This window comes from Mesitornis unicolor, unplaced genomic scaffold (genome assembly GCF_000695765.1).
Source record: "Mesitornis unicolor isolate BGI_N332 unplaced genomic scaffold, ASM69576v1 scaffold40700, whole genome shotgun sequence".
Classification (NCBI taxonomy): domain Eukaryota; kingdom Metazoa; phylum Chordata; class Aves; order Mesitornithiformes; family Mesitornithidae; genus Mesitornis; species Mesitornis unicolor.
In genome coordinates this window covers 22,393-41,043 of record NW_010158359.1, presented here as the reverse complement: position 1 = coordinate 41,043, position 18,651 = coordinate 22,393, and the positions used below count along the sequence as shown (strand labels likewise).

Genomic DNA, 18,651 nt, shown 5'->3' with positions numbered 1-18,651 from the left:
ACCAGTGAAGCTGTTAGATGCCAAAAGCAAGCAAAAGATAATATGGGAACAAAACTGATTAAACAGGAAGGAATAGATTGAAATTTCTATAATTTTTAATGTAACTCGTGAAATGTACTCCTGTCTAACTAAACATGGTAGACCCCAAACAGAAGGTGCTTATTAAAGAGTTCTTACGATGTATTGATTTTTAAACAAGCATGTAAGAACTGCTTACACTAAGTAAACAATGCATATATGAAAAGTGATTCATGGGGGAAAGCATAACTATTTATTATAAACCTAATATCAAATGCTGTTGGGGACAGTTGTCTTAAAACATTCGTAGAGAAAACAATCATTTTGCATGGAAGAGCTTGGGAAAATAGAATATCATGGCTTGGAAAGGGTTGTTTCTGCAGCTTTACTTGAGTTACACTAATCCACAAGAGGTTTTTGCAAAAATGAGACTTTGTCAGGAAGGAAAATAGCAGTGCAAGTGAAAACATGAGGTGGGTTTGATGTTTAAACATAACTATAAATCTGAAAATTTTTTTACAGTGTGTTCTGAAAGGGAAGTAGAACTCAAGCAAAATGAGAAGAGATAGCAGCAGAATGAAATGAAGGGAAGAAAGGGGGAATAAGCTTGAGAAATCAAAGCTTAATTTTTATAATCCAAATTGAAAACGAAAGGAAGAAAAAATAGAAGTGTACGTGACATCAGAAATAAATTAGATAGGGAGTGAATCAGTGATTGCAATCTAGTACCATTCTCCCAGCTATAAAAATAATTTAACAGTTCTGTCATCACAAAACTTGTTTGTTTTTTTGGTTTGTTGGTTTGGTTTTTTTCCACAGCTTTGGAAATAGTCTTTTCAAGTTTTCAGTCATGCCTACCTTATTATGTTGGGGTTTTTTTCTTACAATTAGGCAGATAGTGGAGGTGTTCATGTGGAGATTTATCTAGACTGCTGCCTCTGAGAGGAGAAATGTTGGTAGGGTGTGTTAACCTAATGTGCTAATTGTTCCTGAAGGCTATTGAAAACTTGGGGTCATGAGGCTGTAACGACAATTTTCAAGAAGTTAAGGTGAGGAGCAGCCTTGTGTACTACTGACTATTCATGCAGCAGCTCTCTAGCTCTGCCTCTGTCCACTTGCCAGTCTCCCTGCCAAGCAAGTGCAGCTTGGCTCCCTAGGAAAAATAATGCCCTTCATTTACTAATGATCACTTTTCCTGTAGGCAGGGCTGCCCTTTGCTGGGATTTTGTGTTTAATGGAAGATGGAGACGTGGCCCAGAATTTTGCTATAGAAAGTTAACATTTTTTGCTAGCTGCCCAGTAAGTGCAGTTCATTGGGTTTGCAGAATTACAGGTCCTGTTGGTTAGCTGAAACAATAGCCTTAGTTACTGAGAAGTTGATTTATTCTTAAATACTGTGAGCAAATCCAAAGTATATCTAAACATAAATACAAATACATGATAGTGTACATGATAGGCCACTATTTTGTTAATTGGGAAACAACTCTGAAACAAAAAGATGGTTGTGATCAGGAAGCAGAGTTCAAAATGGTGCCTTTTTTTTGGCTCTGCATTGTAGCCATCTGTATGGCAACTGTGACTGCATCCTGTAAGGAGGCTGCTTTTCAACTCTGTATTTAGTGGAAACAACATGATTTTAAAATTTTTATGCAGTATAATGGCTGTGGATGCTCTAGAAATAATACATGTAATAGTAGTTGGAGGCATTTCATTTAGAATAGTTTTAAGGAACCTTTAAAATCCCATTTTATGGCAGGCTTTGAAATTGAGACATGTAACCATGTGAATGTGAAAAATAATACTGAATGAAAAATACTTAGAATGTCATCTTATTACATTTTGCGAAAATTAATTTTCCCATTTGCAATGTACTGTATCTCTTCCTTGCAGTCTTTACTTAATAGCAAGATAAAAGCTATATTTTCTCAAGGAATATTAAAACTCCAAGTGAATACCGCAGAAACACTGAGTCATTCAATCCTTATCTGGTACAAATTGTAGTAAGACTATGTATTACAGAAATTACATTTACAGTTATATGCCAGTGTTTTCAAATGAAGGATTTCATTGGTTTAGCCTTGGAGTGTCTTGCACAAATGAAATATGTGCTTTATTCAGCATACATAAAATAAGTGTTACATCAAGTTACCTAGGCGGTTATAATCCAGTCTTCTTGGGTTAATGACCACATGTAAGTGCAATGTTAGTCCCGCATTTCATGTACTTGAGCAGAGCTTGATTTGCTATTTGCAATGGTAATTGCTGCTATTTGACCTGTAGGAAAACGAGTTTGTCATGTTAAGTGCTCACTAAGCAATTAGTCACTGACTGGAAACCTCAGCAAGTAGCAAAAGACTGACTGTGCTAAAGAAAGAAGAAAGCATTAGCATGTTGCACTCTCTTCATCCTTTCAAACATTGAGTTTCTGTAAGTCTGAGAAGTTTGAACTGCTATGGTCCGAGCAGTATTTATTCTGCAAATAAAACATGAACGTCCTCCAGCCAGCCCTACCTAACCTGTGTTTTGGAAACACTGCTGTGCTGTTTCCTTCTCTCCCAGCCTGTCCCTCGTCAGCTAGTGCAGTCTGACAGTGGTGTGTGGCGTCTCTCTTCCAAAGAAACTTCCAAAAATGTTGGAGAGTAATGGAGGGGTGAGGGCAAGAGGATCTGAAGGCAGCGGATAAGGGAACATTAGATTTTATGTTTGGGAAGCTAATTGTTTCCTTGGAAAATAACCATTGAAAAATAAGAGGAAGTTAGATACAGAACTAAATGGCAGAAAAAGAGAGGTTGATTCTGAAGTACCACATACTAACCTTGCTTCCTTAGGAGCTTATTTGGCACCGAGAAACACTGAAAAGGTTAAAAAAAAAAATCAAGACACTTTTTAGGCTTGTGTTTTATGTTGCCAGACATCTACAAGTAGTCGTAAGTCTCTAGATTAATAAAATAATTTACTTTGAACAATCATAAATTACACGTATGTCCTTTAATAAGTCTATTAAAAAGGGTGAAGTGTGATGTAATTTATGGGTTAAATTTTGTCCTTGAATGTTTGTGAAGCTCATTTTTGGGAAACACATTGTGTATTCTGGGAAGAAATTTGACCCTTATTATGGATTAGTCTTGTACAAAGCCAATACAGTGGTGACTTAGATTTCTTGTTACAGCAGTAAATTTAAAGTTGCTCTTTCAGCTAAACAGGTGGAATTTGTTGTCATTGCTGCAGGCAGAGGAAGGCACGGGTGGATGTGTTTTGCTACAGGAGTGTCCAAGCTGGTCAGACTAGGTGGCCTTTGTATAGTCTTCAAGGATGGAGGGGAGATCTCTATATATACCAGTTTTACCTTATAATGACAATATGCCTAAGATCATTCTGTTGGTGGTGGAAACACTCCTGTATATCAGCCTCTGTGACAGTAATGCCTACCTCAAAGCAATCAGAATAGGAATACAGGCAGCGTTAGAAATTAAAGGATAATCTGCTGTAAAGATCTGTAGTTCACTTTGTTATTTCTATCTTTAAGGACAAAAAATACAGTATTATAGTCAGTCCTTTAATGCTCGTCCACGTCTAATCACTGTCTGTTCCTGTATCTGAGGTAGGAAAAACAAGGAATGCGGCACAAATGTGACGGTGGGGCCTGGAGGCAGCATGTTCCTGCTTTGGTGATGGGCTTTCCCTATTCCTGTGGCAGGGCTGCCACGCCACGATGTTTGCTTGGGAGCGGTGAGCCAAGAAATGCAGACCAAAGTCCGGCAGGAGAAAGCTCTTCTCCCTTTAGCTCTGGGTGCTTGGTAAAAACTCTCTCCAGTGAGAGAGACCCCATAAGTATTGGCCAATACTGCTTTGTCTTTTCCTTTATTTTTAACAAATCCTGTCAATCTCCATCCTTCTAACTTCATCAGTACCAAGATTTCTGAATTTTCAGATACCAGTGTCAAAACAGGTGGATTTAACAAATACACAACGACTTACTTGAGCTCCAGATGTGGTCAGCACCTTTTCATATATCTGATAATTCATGTGAAAGTATGTTGTTCTTTGAGTCATAACACATGCAAATAAAGAATATAGCCTTTTTTCTTAGCAAAATATTTTACTTTTCAAGGTCTTTCTTTATTGGAAGTGCATGTAGTCTAATTGATAAGTACCCCTTGTGCTCTGTCTTTTGGGTGTTGCTTGGTGACAGCGGTGCAATGCACAAACAAAACTGCTCTAGTGAACAATTAATTGGGATTACCCTGCACTTACCTGGTCCTGTATACAATTACTGAGGTCTGTCTGGGTCACTTATGCTGAGTAATACTTGTAGTTGGGCTTTTGCATGACAAGGGGTAGGCAGATGTGCTTAGCAGGCAGACAGCATTCACAGCCCTATCAGCTACGTCTAGGAATTGTCTTTGGTGTAGTAACTCGAAGTGGATGGTCAAAATATCTGTGTGAATAACCCTGAAAGGCACGCTAATTTTTGCCCTGCTTGCTTATGGCTTTTCATTCTGAGCTTTTAAAAATTAATTTTGGTCTTGTTCTCAAAAAACTGCAAGGCGATGCCTTTTGTCAGTAGCAAAGCCATGAATCAGTTTTATTTAATTTTCACCAAAAAAAGGATACCATTTAAAAAAATAAAAACGTGTCTTCTCACACTTAAGTACAAGGGGGAAAAGTGCTGGCAGCTGTGCACTGTGCTAGACATACAAACCAAGAGTCATTTGTTCTTTTCCACGCAGTCACCAAGGACAAAAGGAGTTTGCAGGAGTGGGAAGTGTAGAGTGAAAGCTCTGGCTCTTTAGTGAGGATTGAATCTTTTGTTGTATTCTAAGAGGTGCTAAGGAACCTGAAAAGTTACTCTTACTGTAAAAAAGGATGAAGTAAAAATGAGAGATGTACTTTTTTGGACTTTACAGTGAAGGAGAAATTGAAAAGAAGTTATTTTCCTTCAGCTAAAAATAATGGAGGATCAGACTCCTTAACTTCTATTCACAAAGACTTCCATCTAAGCAACAATAAAATTCTTACTAGTGCTCTTTAAACATGGAAAGATTATGCTTTTCTATGAAAAGCTGCAAGAAAGTGGCAGTATGATGAGTACCTGTACCTGAGGGTGTGTTGGGGCAGTGTGTCGTGCTGCAAAGGTTACAGATGTTCCCTGGTGCACAGGCATGCTGCCTTCTGGTTTGGTTTAGTTACGTGTTCTTATTTCTGTGGTCATTTTTCTGGTCAGCTATCTTTTAACTGAATAGTTTGCAGGAAGACTGAAAATTGTGTGTGCAAGATGTAATTAGGTTTAACTTCCTGCAAACCCAGATTTTTTGAAATAATTTCAACCTGGGCAGGATACTGCTCCATTTTTAAAGCAGTGTGGACACCATGGTCTGGTCTCCCATGTGTGCCATTAAAGTTTATCTGCAAAACTTGTGTGAATTCTTTCATTTTTAATTTATCTTGTTCAGGAGTGGGAGAAATGGGGACACTTCTCTGGGACCTCTATGTTTAGGGGTCTTGGAGGTCAGGGTGTTGCCAGGGTATAGAAACTCGGGAAACAGCAGCCAGGAAAGGCAGTGCATAGTACAGTACAGGGTGTTTAATTTGTCTTGGGTCTTCTGCAGATGAAATGGTGTTTCCTAATGCTTCTATTTAAAATTCTCTGATGTTGTAGAATGGGAATGATATAAAAATGATACAGTTAATACCTGGTGCAAAAGAGTGGTGGTTGCTGCCTACTGCTATGCTCGCTAGGGAAAAGGAGAGGCTTTCAGAGCTGTTCTTGTGTTTCACACCAAAATAAAAGCTGTGAATCCCCTAAATAAAATAATCATAATGATATTTAAAAGGAGATTTGATGCTTTAAAAATTGCAACACAGCATAATGAGTCCTTACGTCATTAAAGACTATTTCAGTGCAGATAATAATCTTCTAAGGTCGTTGTTCATTTTCCTTGTTTCTTCAAGGTGTGTCTCTACAGATTGCCTAGTATGTTAATGTCACTGGAGCTAATAAATACATGAAGGGTGCCAGTGTGCCCTCTGCATCTGTCTTGTGCTTTTCTGTGTCCTATCTGAAACTGAAAGGCAACCTGTTATGTCAGGCCTAGGTTTCAGCCTCTCCCCTTGCGATGTGCCTGCTGTCTGAATGAAACGAGTGCTGAGATGTGAGTGTGGTTTGGGCACTCCTGGAAGGGAACACCAGGGCTGGGGGCACTTGTCAAAAGACAAATTCTCCATGGTTTATTATTCCCTTGCTCAGCATCAGCATGTTGTAGCAAAGTGTACTTTGAGAAATAAATATTCAAATATAATAAATTTATTAGCCTATTAATTTTGTAAATATGGGATTTTACCCTTAATTTACTAAATGCTGGTCTAGAGTCTTTGGTACCTAAGTCAATATATGCACTTAAGGTAATGTAGTACCTTAAAATAAGAGGCTAAGTCTGAGTGTCCAAACCAGAATACAGGAAAGCAACTTCACCTACCTATACTGAAATTTTGGCCCCAATGGAAGTGAAAAATACATTTAAAAAAATTTAAAAACAATAATTTTTAAAAAGCTAAGCAAAGTACATGAGTTTTATATGTTTAATTCTATTTATGCAACATTATGTGGTGCTAAAATGAAATTAGTTTAGGGAGTATAAACTTGATATGCTGTAGTACTGTATGAAGAATATATTCCAACTATTCTAAAATAATTTCCTAAGTGATTTGTTTTTTTCTGCTTCCCTGTAGATTAAAGCAAAAAATTATGACAAGGTGGAAAAGGTGAGTCCTATCAATATATGTAATGTATCTCTATAGCAAGAACAAGTGTCTTGTGATTAGGCTAAAGCAAATTTAAAAGAACTGTAGCTGTCCGTGAATGTGCTATTCAAAAACACGGATAAGAAGTATAACTGAAGTCGATTTGCTGTTGCTGCTAAGCTGTAATTAATGAAGTGCTCTGAGGAATGTCTCTGCTTAATCCTCTCCAGTTCCCTTGCATAGCGTGGAGATGCTTTTAGTCAAAAGGAAGGGTAGTTTAACTTTTTCTTACAAATCTTAAGCATATTTACAAAGCTTATTTTAATTCATACTGTATAGGTTTAAAAGTAGAAACTGAATTTTTGTATCTGGAATCCTGATCACATCTTCTTGATGTATTAAACAGTTATTTCAGCGATGCCTTATGAAGGTTTTACACATTGATTTATGGAAATGTTACCTTTCCTACGTACGAGAAACCAAGGGAAAGCTACCTAGTTACAAGTAAGTTAACAGAGTTGCTCTGAATTATTCTAGTTTTATGGTGAATCCCATGATTTTTGACTAGCAGGTGGGGAGGAGCCTGGATGGCAAAGCTGCCTGGGGATCTTCTGGTGGAGTGCGTGGGGAGTGGAGAAATAATACATAATCGCCATTTAGAGGACATTTTCTTTGAAATTTCTTAATTGAGCTTGCTGGGTAAAATTGTTTCCTTAGTCAGGATCCATATAATGAAGTGAGACAAGAGCCAGGGCGTAGCTGGCATATCTGTGCCGCTTCCCTGCAGACGAGACTGGGGCTTGAGCCGGTCTGAAACGGTCTTCATCCTCAGTCAGGACCTTTTGCTGCCCTCCCACTTAGTGCCTCGTTTACAGTCTCCATAAAATTCAGCACTGCTTCCAGCTGAGGTACTCTATTTGACTGGCAAGAGTAAATAGTTCTGTAATCAGAGGAAGTTTTGGAAGGCATAAAAACCAGGGTGTTGTAATTTTGGGATGTGTTAATTTTCATCCCTTTTCATTTACTACGTTTTGTTTGTTTATAATCCTGTAGTCTATTGCTTTTTCTTCCTGCTTGAGGTTTCAAAAAATACCAGTGCCTTTCAGCATCAATAAAAAGTCTCTTTTCTAGCCCACCATAATTTCTTTGTACGGTAACTGGCAAGACAGCTAATACATTAACATAAAGAAAAAGCAGATTTTAAAGTTTATTTTTACAAGACTGTTTTGAAGTAACTCAAAAAGTATCAGTGCCCCTCATCTCTTTTTATCTAATTTAACTTTCCTCTGTTTTTCTTACTAATACAGTCAAGGAGGTAGTAAGATCCTGAAAGGTGTTTGAGTAAATGAAACTGGGAGAAATGTGAAAGAGAGAAAAAGCTGTTTTCGGGGAAAATTGACCAAGGAAAAAATTCTGTGAACATTTTAAATCTGGGGAAAATCACTTTGTATTGGGGGCGATAAGAAATCATGTGAAAGATTTTGGCCGGTTTCCACACAGAGGAGCTACTCCTAGTTGTCCAGCCTTTTGGTCTTCCTGGAGAATTACAAGAAGGTGTGGGGAATTCTGAATAAAAAAGGGGTACATCTGTCAGCTAAGTAGATGTAAAGAGCAGTTATTTTCTATACTTTCAACTTCAAGTAATATACATGGATTTTCACTTAAGGTGTGGGCAGGGGGATGGGATGGTCAGGAACTGTTAGTATGCTAGATTGCTACCAACAGATTTAAATAATAATTTAAATATTTTTAAACAAAAAAAATGTGTAATTTAAAGCTATCTGAATGCAAATTTTTACACTCGGCTGTTGAATGATACTTTTCATGTCTTAATGTTTGTTTAGAATTTGCTGCACAAAAGAATACTCTTAAATAAAGATATTTTTTGAAATACTGAAGACTTGCTCTATGGTCTTTGTGGTTTGTGTTTTTTTTCCTCAGAGAAAAAATGGCTCAGGCATATGATTTTGCTCTGGATAAGATTGGCATGGAAATCATGTCATACCAGGTATGTTTTTTTATCAAAACACATTTTTTTTCTAATTTTATAACAAGTAAAACTAAACATTGGTTTCATTATATGTAATATTTTTTCTCACATAGATCTGGGTGGATTACATCAATTTTTTGAAGGGCGTGTAAGTACCTTAAAAGAATTTTTAAGCTCAGTTAATATAATGTTGATGTTCATACCAGTTATGATCTGCAATAGCTGACATTAATCTCTCTCTACACTATTTAGAGAAGCAGTAGGATCTTACGCAGAAAACCAGAGGATAACTGCTGTCCGTAGGGTTTACCAGCGTGGTTGCGTGAATCCAATGATAAACATAGAACAGCTCTGGAGAGACTATAACAAATATGAAGAGGTAATCAAGAACATGAACTTTATTTGTGACATTTAAAAAAAAAAAGCCTATAGTTAAGTATGGTGTCCAAACTGTATCCACTGAATGATTATGTATAAAAGAGATGACCAGCAGCATAAACACGTTTTGCATGTGCAGCGTGTACCAGGACCTGTGGAAAAACTCGACAAGTACCTGAGTGATAATTACTTTTTATTATAAAGGCTTTCTATAGGATACATGTAACTGTCCCATTTCGCAGTTGGCCCAGTGGAGTTGCTGGTGAATTAGAAATCACTGTTACCAATGATGGAGAATGTATTTAATGGAAGTTAGAGCAGATCAGCTGGCAGTGAGGGCTTGCTTCCCCAAGGAGGCACTCCCCTCCTTTCTGTTATAGTTGAACAGGGTATAATGGCATTCAGCTATGATGGTTTGGACTTCCTTCATAGTATTAAGTTTTATGGTCTCAAGTACCCGTAAAATGCTTCTCACCATCCTTTACCTGGCGCCATTGCAGCATCAATTCAGGTGAGTTTGCTACCACAGTGTCTTCAGCAATCATAACACCAACTCATTGACCCTGTAGTTTATTTGTAGCTGCACCATTGCAGTGTATTCATAAACATGTTAACAGCTTTTTAACCTATCCCAGTCAGCAGAGGAGAGAATGCAGAACTGAGGGTAGATGCCCTGGTGCTCAGCTCCATACGGCACTCTCCCTTTGTCCTGCATATTGCACCAAGCATTGCAGGTGTCAGCATGCTGTGGGTCAGCTGTGCACTAAGCAGGAGAAAAGGGACAGTTTCCCTTTCCTTGTTGCTAACTATGCAAGTTGTAGGCTTGGTGACCTCTGAAGTTTATAGGGCGGCTGTGCTTAGCCAGAGGGAGTACCTCCGGGTATCCACCCCCACCAGCATGTACTGTAACTGCTCATCGCCACGTCAGTATTCAGGAATACCGCAGCTAGCCTGCTGACCACCAGGGAAGATACTCAGTGACATGCCTCCTCCTCTGTAGGGAGATCCCCAGTGCAACTTCCCTGTAAACCACCTCTTCCCCTCCCACAGTGAGAATGAAGGCTGTCACTGCTGGTTCCTACTGCTTTCATTAATACATAGGGAGACTGTCAAAACAATAGCTGAAACCTGTCCTACATTTCTTCTGTATATTCTGGTTGAGGCAGCTTGGGCTGACACCTGTGACACAAACCAGTACCTCAGGCCCTTCAGAGCTGCTGGAAGCCAAGGGCCAGCACTCTGCTTGGTCACGAGTTTGTGCATGCCCTGTTCTGGCTAGAATGGCCCCAAGGGAAAGAGCTGCTGCTTGCAGGTGTCCTGGCACAGGGAAGAAAATGCTGCTCACCAGAAGGGTTCTTTGAGGATGAAATTATTCCCCACATCAGTAGCCCAGCAACACACAGATCATGCGCAGGTGTTGGTACAAAGGGTTACTGGCTGTTTGCTGCAATTAAAATACTCTTAAGCTTCCCTTTAGCTCAGTTGGTAATCACCAGGCAGCAATATCAGCCTGTCAATCAGCAGTATCTTTAATTAAACAAAGGTCTAAAGTGGTAGTGCCCTTAGTGAGACAGAGAAGTGGCAATCTTTGGCTCACAAAGCCGCACGGCTGCACCTCACAAGGCTGAGAGTACATCCCAGGAGAACACTGCTGTGTCCTCAGCCTGATCCTGGGCTAAATGGGGCATTGCTGGTTTTGTACATGAACTGGCCTAGATAGCATTCCCGAACAGCACTCTGCATGAGGCCAGATGACACCTTGCTTCTCTAAGGAGTTGGTACCCAGCTTAGGTGTCTGCTAGGAATAGGACTCAAAGCTGCGCTAACCTTCCTCAAAAGTCCTGGCAAGCCCACCTGGACACAGGTGTGAACAGAGGCGCAGTTGCTTACCCTGCCATGAGAGAGGATCTTTGAGATTTTGTACATACCTGGGACCCTGGGACCTGGCCTCTATTGCTGAGGTGTGGGTGGGTGGTAGCTGGGGGCGGCTGCCTCAGCTTCCCTTCTGCCCTTGTTCAGCAGCACAGCAGGGTTCTGTGCCTGCATGCAGTCCTGGATGGGTGTCACTCTCTGCAGTGACAGATCTCAAGTCTCAGCTGACGAAGGTACACGTAAGGTGGGCTGTGCACTGAATATATCCTCTTTTAAAAGCTCTTAGTTGCTTTGGGAACAAGGAGAAGGCAGAGCTTTGAGGTCAATCTCTGTTACTGCTGGTCCAAGAAAACTGAATTGCTCACACGCTGTCTCAGTATTCGCCTGGTGAAGAGCAAGCAGCAGCAAGGCAGGGAGCTGTGATTCTGACTAGGCATTGAGCAAGGTTTAAAAGGAAAAATGTAAATCACAAATACATTCTACTTTCTCCCCTAGCAGGTTTATATAATGTTTATTGTATTTTTGAAAGCTGTAAGTGTTTAAAAAATACACTGATGTGCTTCATGTCGGCTGGTTTTTAGTTGTGAGTTTATTCTCTGATAAATAGGTTCTTGCCCATTTATGATATGTTTATTAGGAGAAATGCAATACCTTTCAATATCAATATTTTAAAATAACTTTTCCCTGCTTGCTCACTTTTGCATCCCTCTTGAAGCTCTTTTGGTATGAAATGAGTTTCAGTAATTCCAAAGTGAAATTGCACATTCCCAATTCCTTTTTTCACCCTTCTTCAGGGAATCAATATTCACTTAGCTAAGAAGATGATCGAAGACAGGAGTAGAGATTATATGAATGCACGACGTGTAGCAAAGGTAAACTTCTGTTGATTTTTACTTGTTCTATTTAATTCTAGAAACTAGAATTAAACTTGATTCTTATTTTCAAATAAAAGTGTGTCTTAGACTAGTAGAGTTGATAAATATTTGTATCACTTTTATAAAGCATAACTTAAGTGTTTAATGTGTTTAAATCTGCTGTTCAAAACATTGCTGCTGTTTCAGGAATATGAGACAGTGATGAAAGGTCTGGACCGCAATGCTCCTTCTGTCCCCCCTCAAAATACCCCACAAGAGGCTCAGCAGGTAGACATGTGGAAGAAATACATCCAGTGGGAAAAGAGCAATCCTCTGCGCACAGAAGATCAAACTCTCATAACAAAAAGAGGTAATTAGAGACTATACTGAGATGTGTGCATTTGTATTTCTTAGCTCCATTAATGACCTCCGGTGTAAGCAGTGATGTGATATAGTGGTCAGGGATCATGCTGGAGCAGAAGTTGATAAAGTTTCTTGAATTGTCTGAGTGTTGTTTGTTTAAACGACTCTTTAGTTTTTGGTCAAGCCAAGGTGAAAGTAATACATGGACAAGTAATCTGGGAAACAGTGCTATAGCCATGTGCCACTGAACTTTCATTGGACATCAGGAAGTGGTGGATCACAGCCTGATTTTATGGCTGATGTTCTTGAACGAGTCCTGCTTCTTCCTTTGAGGAGGACGCAGGTTTTAGCTGCTGGTTATGATTCATAAAGTTCCTGGCAGTAGAAAAGAACTGCAGTTGTGTTAGTTGTATTCAAAGCAAATTGGTGTTAACGTTGTCTGACTTACTTGCTGGGTGTTGTATTTCATACTTTCGTTGTGCAAGTTGGTACCATTTCTGCAATAATACACACAGAATATTTCTTACATTTTTCCCCTAGTTATGTTTGCCTATGAGCAATGCCTTTTGGTTCTGGGACATCACCCAGATATCTGGTATGAAGCTGCACAGTACCTCGAGCAATCTAGTAAACTGCTAGCTGAAAAAGGGGTAAGCAGATTGCCATTGGGTTTCTTTCTTATTTCATTGGTTTGACATGGTGTACTGTTAATTTTTCCTCAAATACTTAAGAACCAAGGAGGGAGGTGTGAAAAATATTTAGCTCCATAAGTTGTGTCATGTTTAGAATTTTAAAGGTGGGGCTTTTTTAAGAAATAAAAATATTTGCATTTCAGATAAGAATTATGAAAAACTATTGAAGTGTTTGGCAGTTTTAGGTTGGGAATGGGGGGTGTTGGCCTGACTTCGTGATTCCTTAAGTACTGGGGAGATGACTGTCTCTTTATTGGAGCACTGCATGGAAGTTCGCTGGGACTTTTCACTCATAGAAGATAGTCCATATATTGGCCTTCATTGTCACAGCTGCTGAACAATTATATTATCATACTTATTTTATAACAGGACATGAACAATGCTAAACTTTTCAGTGATGAGGCTGCTAATATTTATGAAAGAGCGATCAGCACTTTATTAAAGAAGAATATGCTTCTTTATTTTGCATATGCAGATTATGAAGAGGTGAGCAAAAATAGTGATGTACTGACATTAAATCCGAAGACATCTCTCATCAATAATGTCATTTATTTGAAACATACTGAATACACAGAATTCTATAGAATTAATTTACTGATTTTTCTAGCCTTAACCTCATTAGGTGTTTCTGAGACTGAGATGGCAAAATGTAGAGGAAAAGTCCATAGTATGAGTTAAAAATTTTTGAAAATCTATTGTCTTTCCACTTAAATATTGACTATATTTTTCAAATTACTAGGAAGTTGAAAGGGTGATTTACATTTACTTGACCATCAGCTTCTTCACTTTTAAAATGGGGATAAAGAACACCTTTCTTATCTAATCTCTGGGGATTTAATGTTTGTATTTGCATGGCTGTGAGAGAGGATGGGAGGCACCCTATACTCCAGCTTTCTTGAGAAATCTCTTTGCCCGGGCTGCCACCGTATTGCACAGCCTCCACAATGAGTCGTGCCCTGACAGTGCTTGGTTTTGCACGTGAACCATCAGGAATAAAGGCCGTTTCCCACTGGTCAGATGAGGACTATGAAGTCCTCTGCATGATGGATTTTGCCACTTATCTTAACATGGAAGAGTCTTCACAGGAAGATCCTGAGAACAACAGGAAAAAAAAAATCAAAAAACCCCTTTGCCCTTAATAGAAAAAGCCTTCCTTGACTTTCAGTTCAGCCTCTTGTATCCTAAGCATACTGGCTATTTAGGGATTTTAAGATCGCACAGTACAACTTGGAGGGCTGCAGTGATTTATTTGAAATGTGTAGGTTGGAGAGTGAAGAAGGTGGTTTTCCTGGCTGTCTGCACATTACTTTAGACGGAGGTAAAGGAAGCAGTCATCTTATCCCAAACACCTACAATGGCAGTTCTGCCGCTGTATTACTAAATTAGAAGAAGGCTTCAGGGACTCTTGAAAAGCATGTACATGAGCACCAGTGAGAAATTAATGTGGGAAGGAAATGACTGCACAAGACAAAAATTGCATCTGAGTAAAGGGACTAACATACATTGTGTTCAACTGGGGGAAAAAGAACACAGAAAATTGTAGTGTTTTCTTTGGGTTGATTTTTACATTCTTACAGGTGATCTGTAATAGTATTATCAAGCAGTCTGCATTTCCTTTTTATTTACTTAGAGTCGAATGAAGTATGAGAAAGTACACAGCATCTATAACCGACTCCTGGCTATTGAAGACATTGATCCCACTCTGGTAAGATGATCCATGGTACTGAGTGTTGCCACATTTGCACGGATATTTGCATGAATTGTCACCTGAGCACACACAGAGAATAGGGAAGTACTTACAGAACAGCATGGGGTCACAGGGGTGATTGAGCAGGTGGAGTGCTGAGATGACAGAATTAGATTAAAATTTCAGCAAGGTTGATAATTATTCTTTAATTCACTTTGGTACACTAATTCATGTGCACTTTTCTTCTCTGTCTCATTTGGAAAAATCTCTTAAAAAACAAACAGTGAAGATACAAGACAAAGATTTCATGACACAGCTCTGAAGCATTGGTTTATGTTTTGGTGGCTCAACTAAACTTTCATTTTGCCTCCCCTTAACTGAGTAAAAGCATGTTGCTTTTACCCTCCCTACATAGAAATGGACTATCCTGTGTACATGTAGTTTGCAAATAAATCTGTAACGCACCATGTAAGTATCAAAGAGTATGGCTGTACCTCTGCTTAAGTTATATAGTAAACAACATTGTCTGTAGTGCCAGATGTGCACTGAACAAACGGTGTGAGGATGTAACCTGCCCTCAAATAGTTATTTAGTTTATAAATAGACACAGCAGAGCATGAGAAGGCAAGAGAAGGTCTGCGGTCTAAAATTAAGCAGCAGATCAGTGTCAGAAGAAATGTTTCCATTTATTTATTCATTAAAGACAGATCGTAATGACTCCCCAATACACGTTTCTGAGAAACCATGTACCAGTTCCTTCTGTTTGAGGAATGCTGTTATTTGTGATCTAATTCAGAGTGGAGGGGAGTTAAATCCCAAAGAAATGCAAATCACAAATTTGCCACTGAATTAAATAGCACGGTCTTTATTTCCTTGTTCGGGTATAAATATTTGCAGACAGGATGATTTATATCTTGGATGGTACAATGTACAGTAGAATGCTTCATCAGGCCTTTTGACTGTTCTTTAGCCATGTAGATGTCTTGACTTTATTGGAAAGTTAGTTTTTACAGTAAGTCTCTAGTTCTCTGAAGACACCGGCTTATGTAAATTACATTCATCTACTTACCTCCCCTTCCTTGGAAACTCTGTGTATTAACTGTTGTCATTTCAGGGGATCAGTCTTTATTATTATATTTTATTTTTAAAAAACTATAAAAAGCTTTGCCTCAGTATTTATGGCAAAACAACAGAGGCACAACAGAGTGTTGTTTCTGTTATGACTTCTTAGCTGTATTTTGTGAGTAAAGATTATTTCAGATACAGTCAGAACCATTATTCATAGAATCATAGAGTACGAGGTTGGAAGAGACCACAGGGATCATCTGGTCCAACCTATTATATCCTAGTATTATTTAACACTGATACTATATAAATATTAATATCCACCTTAGGTTTATATCCAATATATGAAATTTGCAAGGCGAGCAGAAGGCATAAAATCTGGAAGAATGATATTTAAGAAAGCAAGAGAGGATACCCGGACCCGCCATCACGTCTATGTTACAGCAGCTTTAATGGAGTATTATTGTAGTAAGGTAATCATAGATGCTCAATCTGATATTAGTGTCAAGAGGGTGCACAGTTCACAGCAGCTAGTAACATTTTTATTTTCTTTTACTGTTTGCAGGATAAGTCTGTGGCCTTTAAGATTTTTGAGCTAGGGCTGAAAAAATATGGGGACATTCCAGAATATGTACTGGCATATATCGACTACCTTTCTCACCTTAATGGTAAGCTGTAAGCTTTGAGAGGTCTAATGAAGCATTAATCTGCCTTCTCTGTGAGTTCAGTTTCAGGCCAAGTTGTTTGTATTTTAGTTTTAATTCTTCTTGAAGAGTAATGAAACCTCTTCATGAAACTCAGCAATTAATGTGGGGAAAAGAGTAAAAGTAACAACAGAACACCCTGCTGTTTTGTCTTTACTGAAGCTCCAGAAGTGCACTGACATTAGATCATGATTCTTCTGAATAGCAGAGAGTGAACTTTCCAAATTGTAACTCACTTGCAGCAGTTTTACAGCATCTGTTGTGAACAGTGGGAAGTACACTGAGAAATCTAAATCCCAGGGAAAAAGATCTATAGGAGGCTGAAATGGGCATGAGAGGTGTGATAGATTGGTTGGTCCCTGCTAGAATTAGTTTAAGCTCGTTCTCCCCATATAGAAGAGATGAGCAAGATATAAAACCAGTATTGGGAATTTTGGCCTGCTGGGAGGTTGCTGGGGAGTGGGTTTGCAATGCAAAGAGCAGAGCAGGGATGAGGCAGGCAGCTCCTTGTGCCCACACGGGTTGCACAGGGGGCTGGGGAGCCCTGGCAGGAGGTGGCAGTGGTGGCAGGAGGTCTCTGTGCAGGATTCCCTGATGTAGGAATTAATGGTGATGTTAAAAGAAAACAGAGCTGCTGCGGGGAGCAGGGGCTGACAGAGACCTCTGTGTGGAGCTGTCCTGGTCTGTGTTTAATAGGGAATTAGAGAAGGAGGAGAAGAGCAGCTCATGTCAGGTTCTTCCTCTGCCCAGTCCTGTCTGCCACATACCCATTAGATTTCCCGATTTTTTCGGTATTTCTTCAGGTATTCAGTGCTTTAGCTCAGTATTTGTAGCATAACAACACAGAGGTGTTATTACGAATTGCTAGCTCAATTCTGTGAGACAGCCTCCACGCCGCTGGTGTGAGCAGTGGCTGCAGGATCTGCTGAAACTTCCCCTGCATTCTGTATTGCACCAAGCACGTGAATCTCTCCTGTCAGACTACAGTATCTTTTTTTTTCAGGCTCTGAATGTTTGAACACATTTAGAGCTATTTTTCTGCTGTGAGCTATAAACAGGAAGATTCTTTTATTAAAGTCAAAGTATATTTAATTTTGAAATAAATTATTTTAGGTCTGCATGAATATTTGCAATGCTTTTCCATAGATTACCATCAGGAAAAGTTATCTCAGAACTTCCCAGTGTATTGCTCTGTCTTAGCAACTCAGCAGAGTTTACTGAAAAACAAGAAAATTGATCACTGAACTTCCATAAATGTAAGATACAGTAAAATACACAACAAGAGAGACAGGGCAGAAGTTAACAGTTTTAAGAACCAACCTCTCCTTTCCCCCAGCCAGTAACGTACAAATGCCAGCTCCTCCTTGGGAATCAGGTCTAATAATTCTGGGAGGACTTCTGAGGAATATGCAAGTATATTAATATTGCCCTAATTTAAAAGGGAAATAATGAATTGAAAGGCCAGATATAAAATTACTGTGCTATGCCTTTGTGATAATTAAAGAAAATGGAAAAAAAACCAGCGACCCTGAAGAGATGCCAAGCAATAGCTGTGCTGTTATCAAAGAACCTGTACTGGGATTGGTTTGTTGCTGTCAACAAAAGGAGACTTCAAAATAACAAATTCACAGTAGAATTGAACATTGTTCAACAAGTTCTATGTGGGCTTTCAGATTTTTTTTCTCCTTACTGAAATCAAATATAGATATCAGAATGTCAGCCTTTTATTTAATTCAATGTACACATTTCTTTGAATGGAAATTATTTTAAGTTGTCTTTAATATATTATACTCAGTGTGATTTTTCTTTTTTCTATTTTTAAAGAGGACAATAATACAAGAGTTTTGTTTGAACGTGTTTTAACTTCAGGGAGCCTTCCACCTGAGAAATCTGGGTACGTCTGCAAAAGCAGTTTCACTACACTAAAAAATATACACAGCCCCTTTTAACTACAAACATCGCAAAGAAATGAGAAAAATGAACGGCAGGACAAAATTAGGTACAGGTGTTCCTTCCCCTCTTCACGCTCTCCAAAATAGCAACAACTGTGGCAGATTTGTGAAAGTCCCTATGCCACTTGCAGTGAAATTCATTAATTTTTTGACTTTAAAACCTCATTGACGCAGGATTGTTGAGAACAGAGAGCACAATCCTCCCCCGCAGTATGGATTCGCTGGTTTGAGCAGGTGGCGTAGCTAATGACCTGTGCTGCTCACCAGTAGGTGCTTGAGATAGATGGGGAGAGGGAGCTGAGAACGTCTTTCAGAAGCGCTGTGTTGGGTAAGGC

At 39.1% G+C, this 18,651-nt stretch overlaps 1 protein-coding gene across 1 annotated transcript in view; it reads left to right on the top strand.

Moving 5' to 3' along the window:
* CSTF3 (cleavage stimulation factor, 3' pre-RNA, subunit 3, 77kDa) overlaps positions 1-18,651 on the top strand; it is a 48,715-nt gene that overhangs the window by 25,084 nt on the left and 4,980 nt on the right. Inside the window, exons 4-16 of the mRNA XM_010183307.1 lie at positions 6,748-6,780; positions 7,166-7,263; positions 8,701-8,767; positions 8,863-8,897; positions 9,002-9,128; positions 11,794-11,871; positions 12,061-12,223; positions 12,757-12,866; positions 13,278-13,394; positions 14,539-14,613; positions 15,990-16,133; positions 16,226-16,328; positions 18,189-18,258. Of these exons, the coding sequence (XP_010181609.1) occupies positions 6,748-6,780; positions 7,166-7,263; positions 8,701-8,767; positions 8,863-8,897; positions 9,002-9,128; positions 11,794-11,871; positions 12,061-12,223; positions 12,757-12,866; positions 13,278-13,394; positions 14,539-14,613; positions 15,990-16,133; positions 16,226-16,328; positions 18,189-18,258 (1,220 nt within the window). The remainder of the gene's footprint in view (positions 1-6,747; positions 6,781-7,165; positions 7,264-8,700; positions 8,768-8,862; positions 8,898-9,001; positions 9,129-11,793; positions 11,872-12,060; positions 12,224-12,756; positions 12,867-13,277; positions 13,395-14,538; positions 14,614-15,989; positions 16,134-16,225; positions 16,329-18,188; positions 18,259-18,651) is intronic.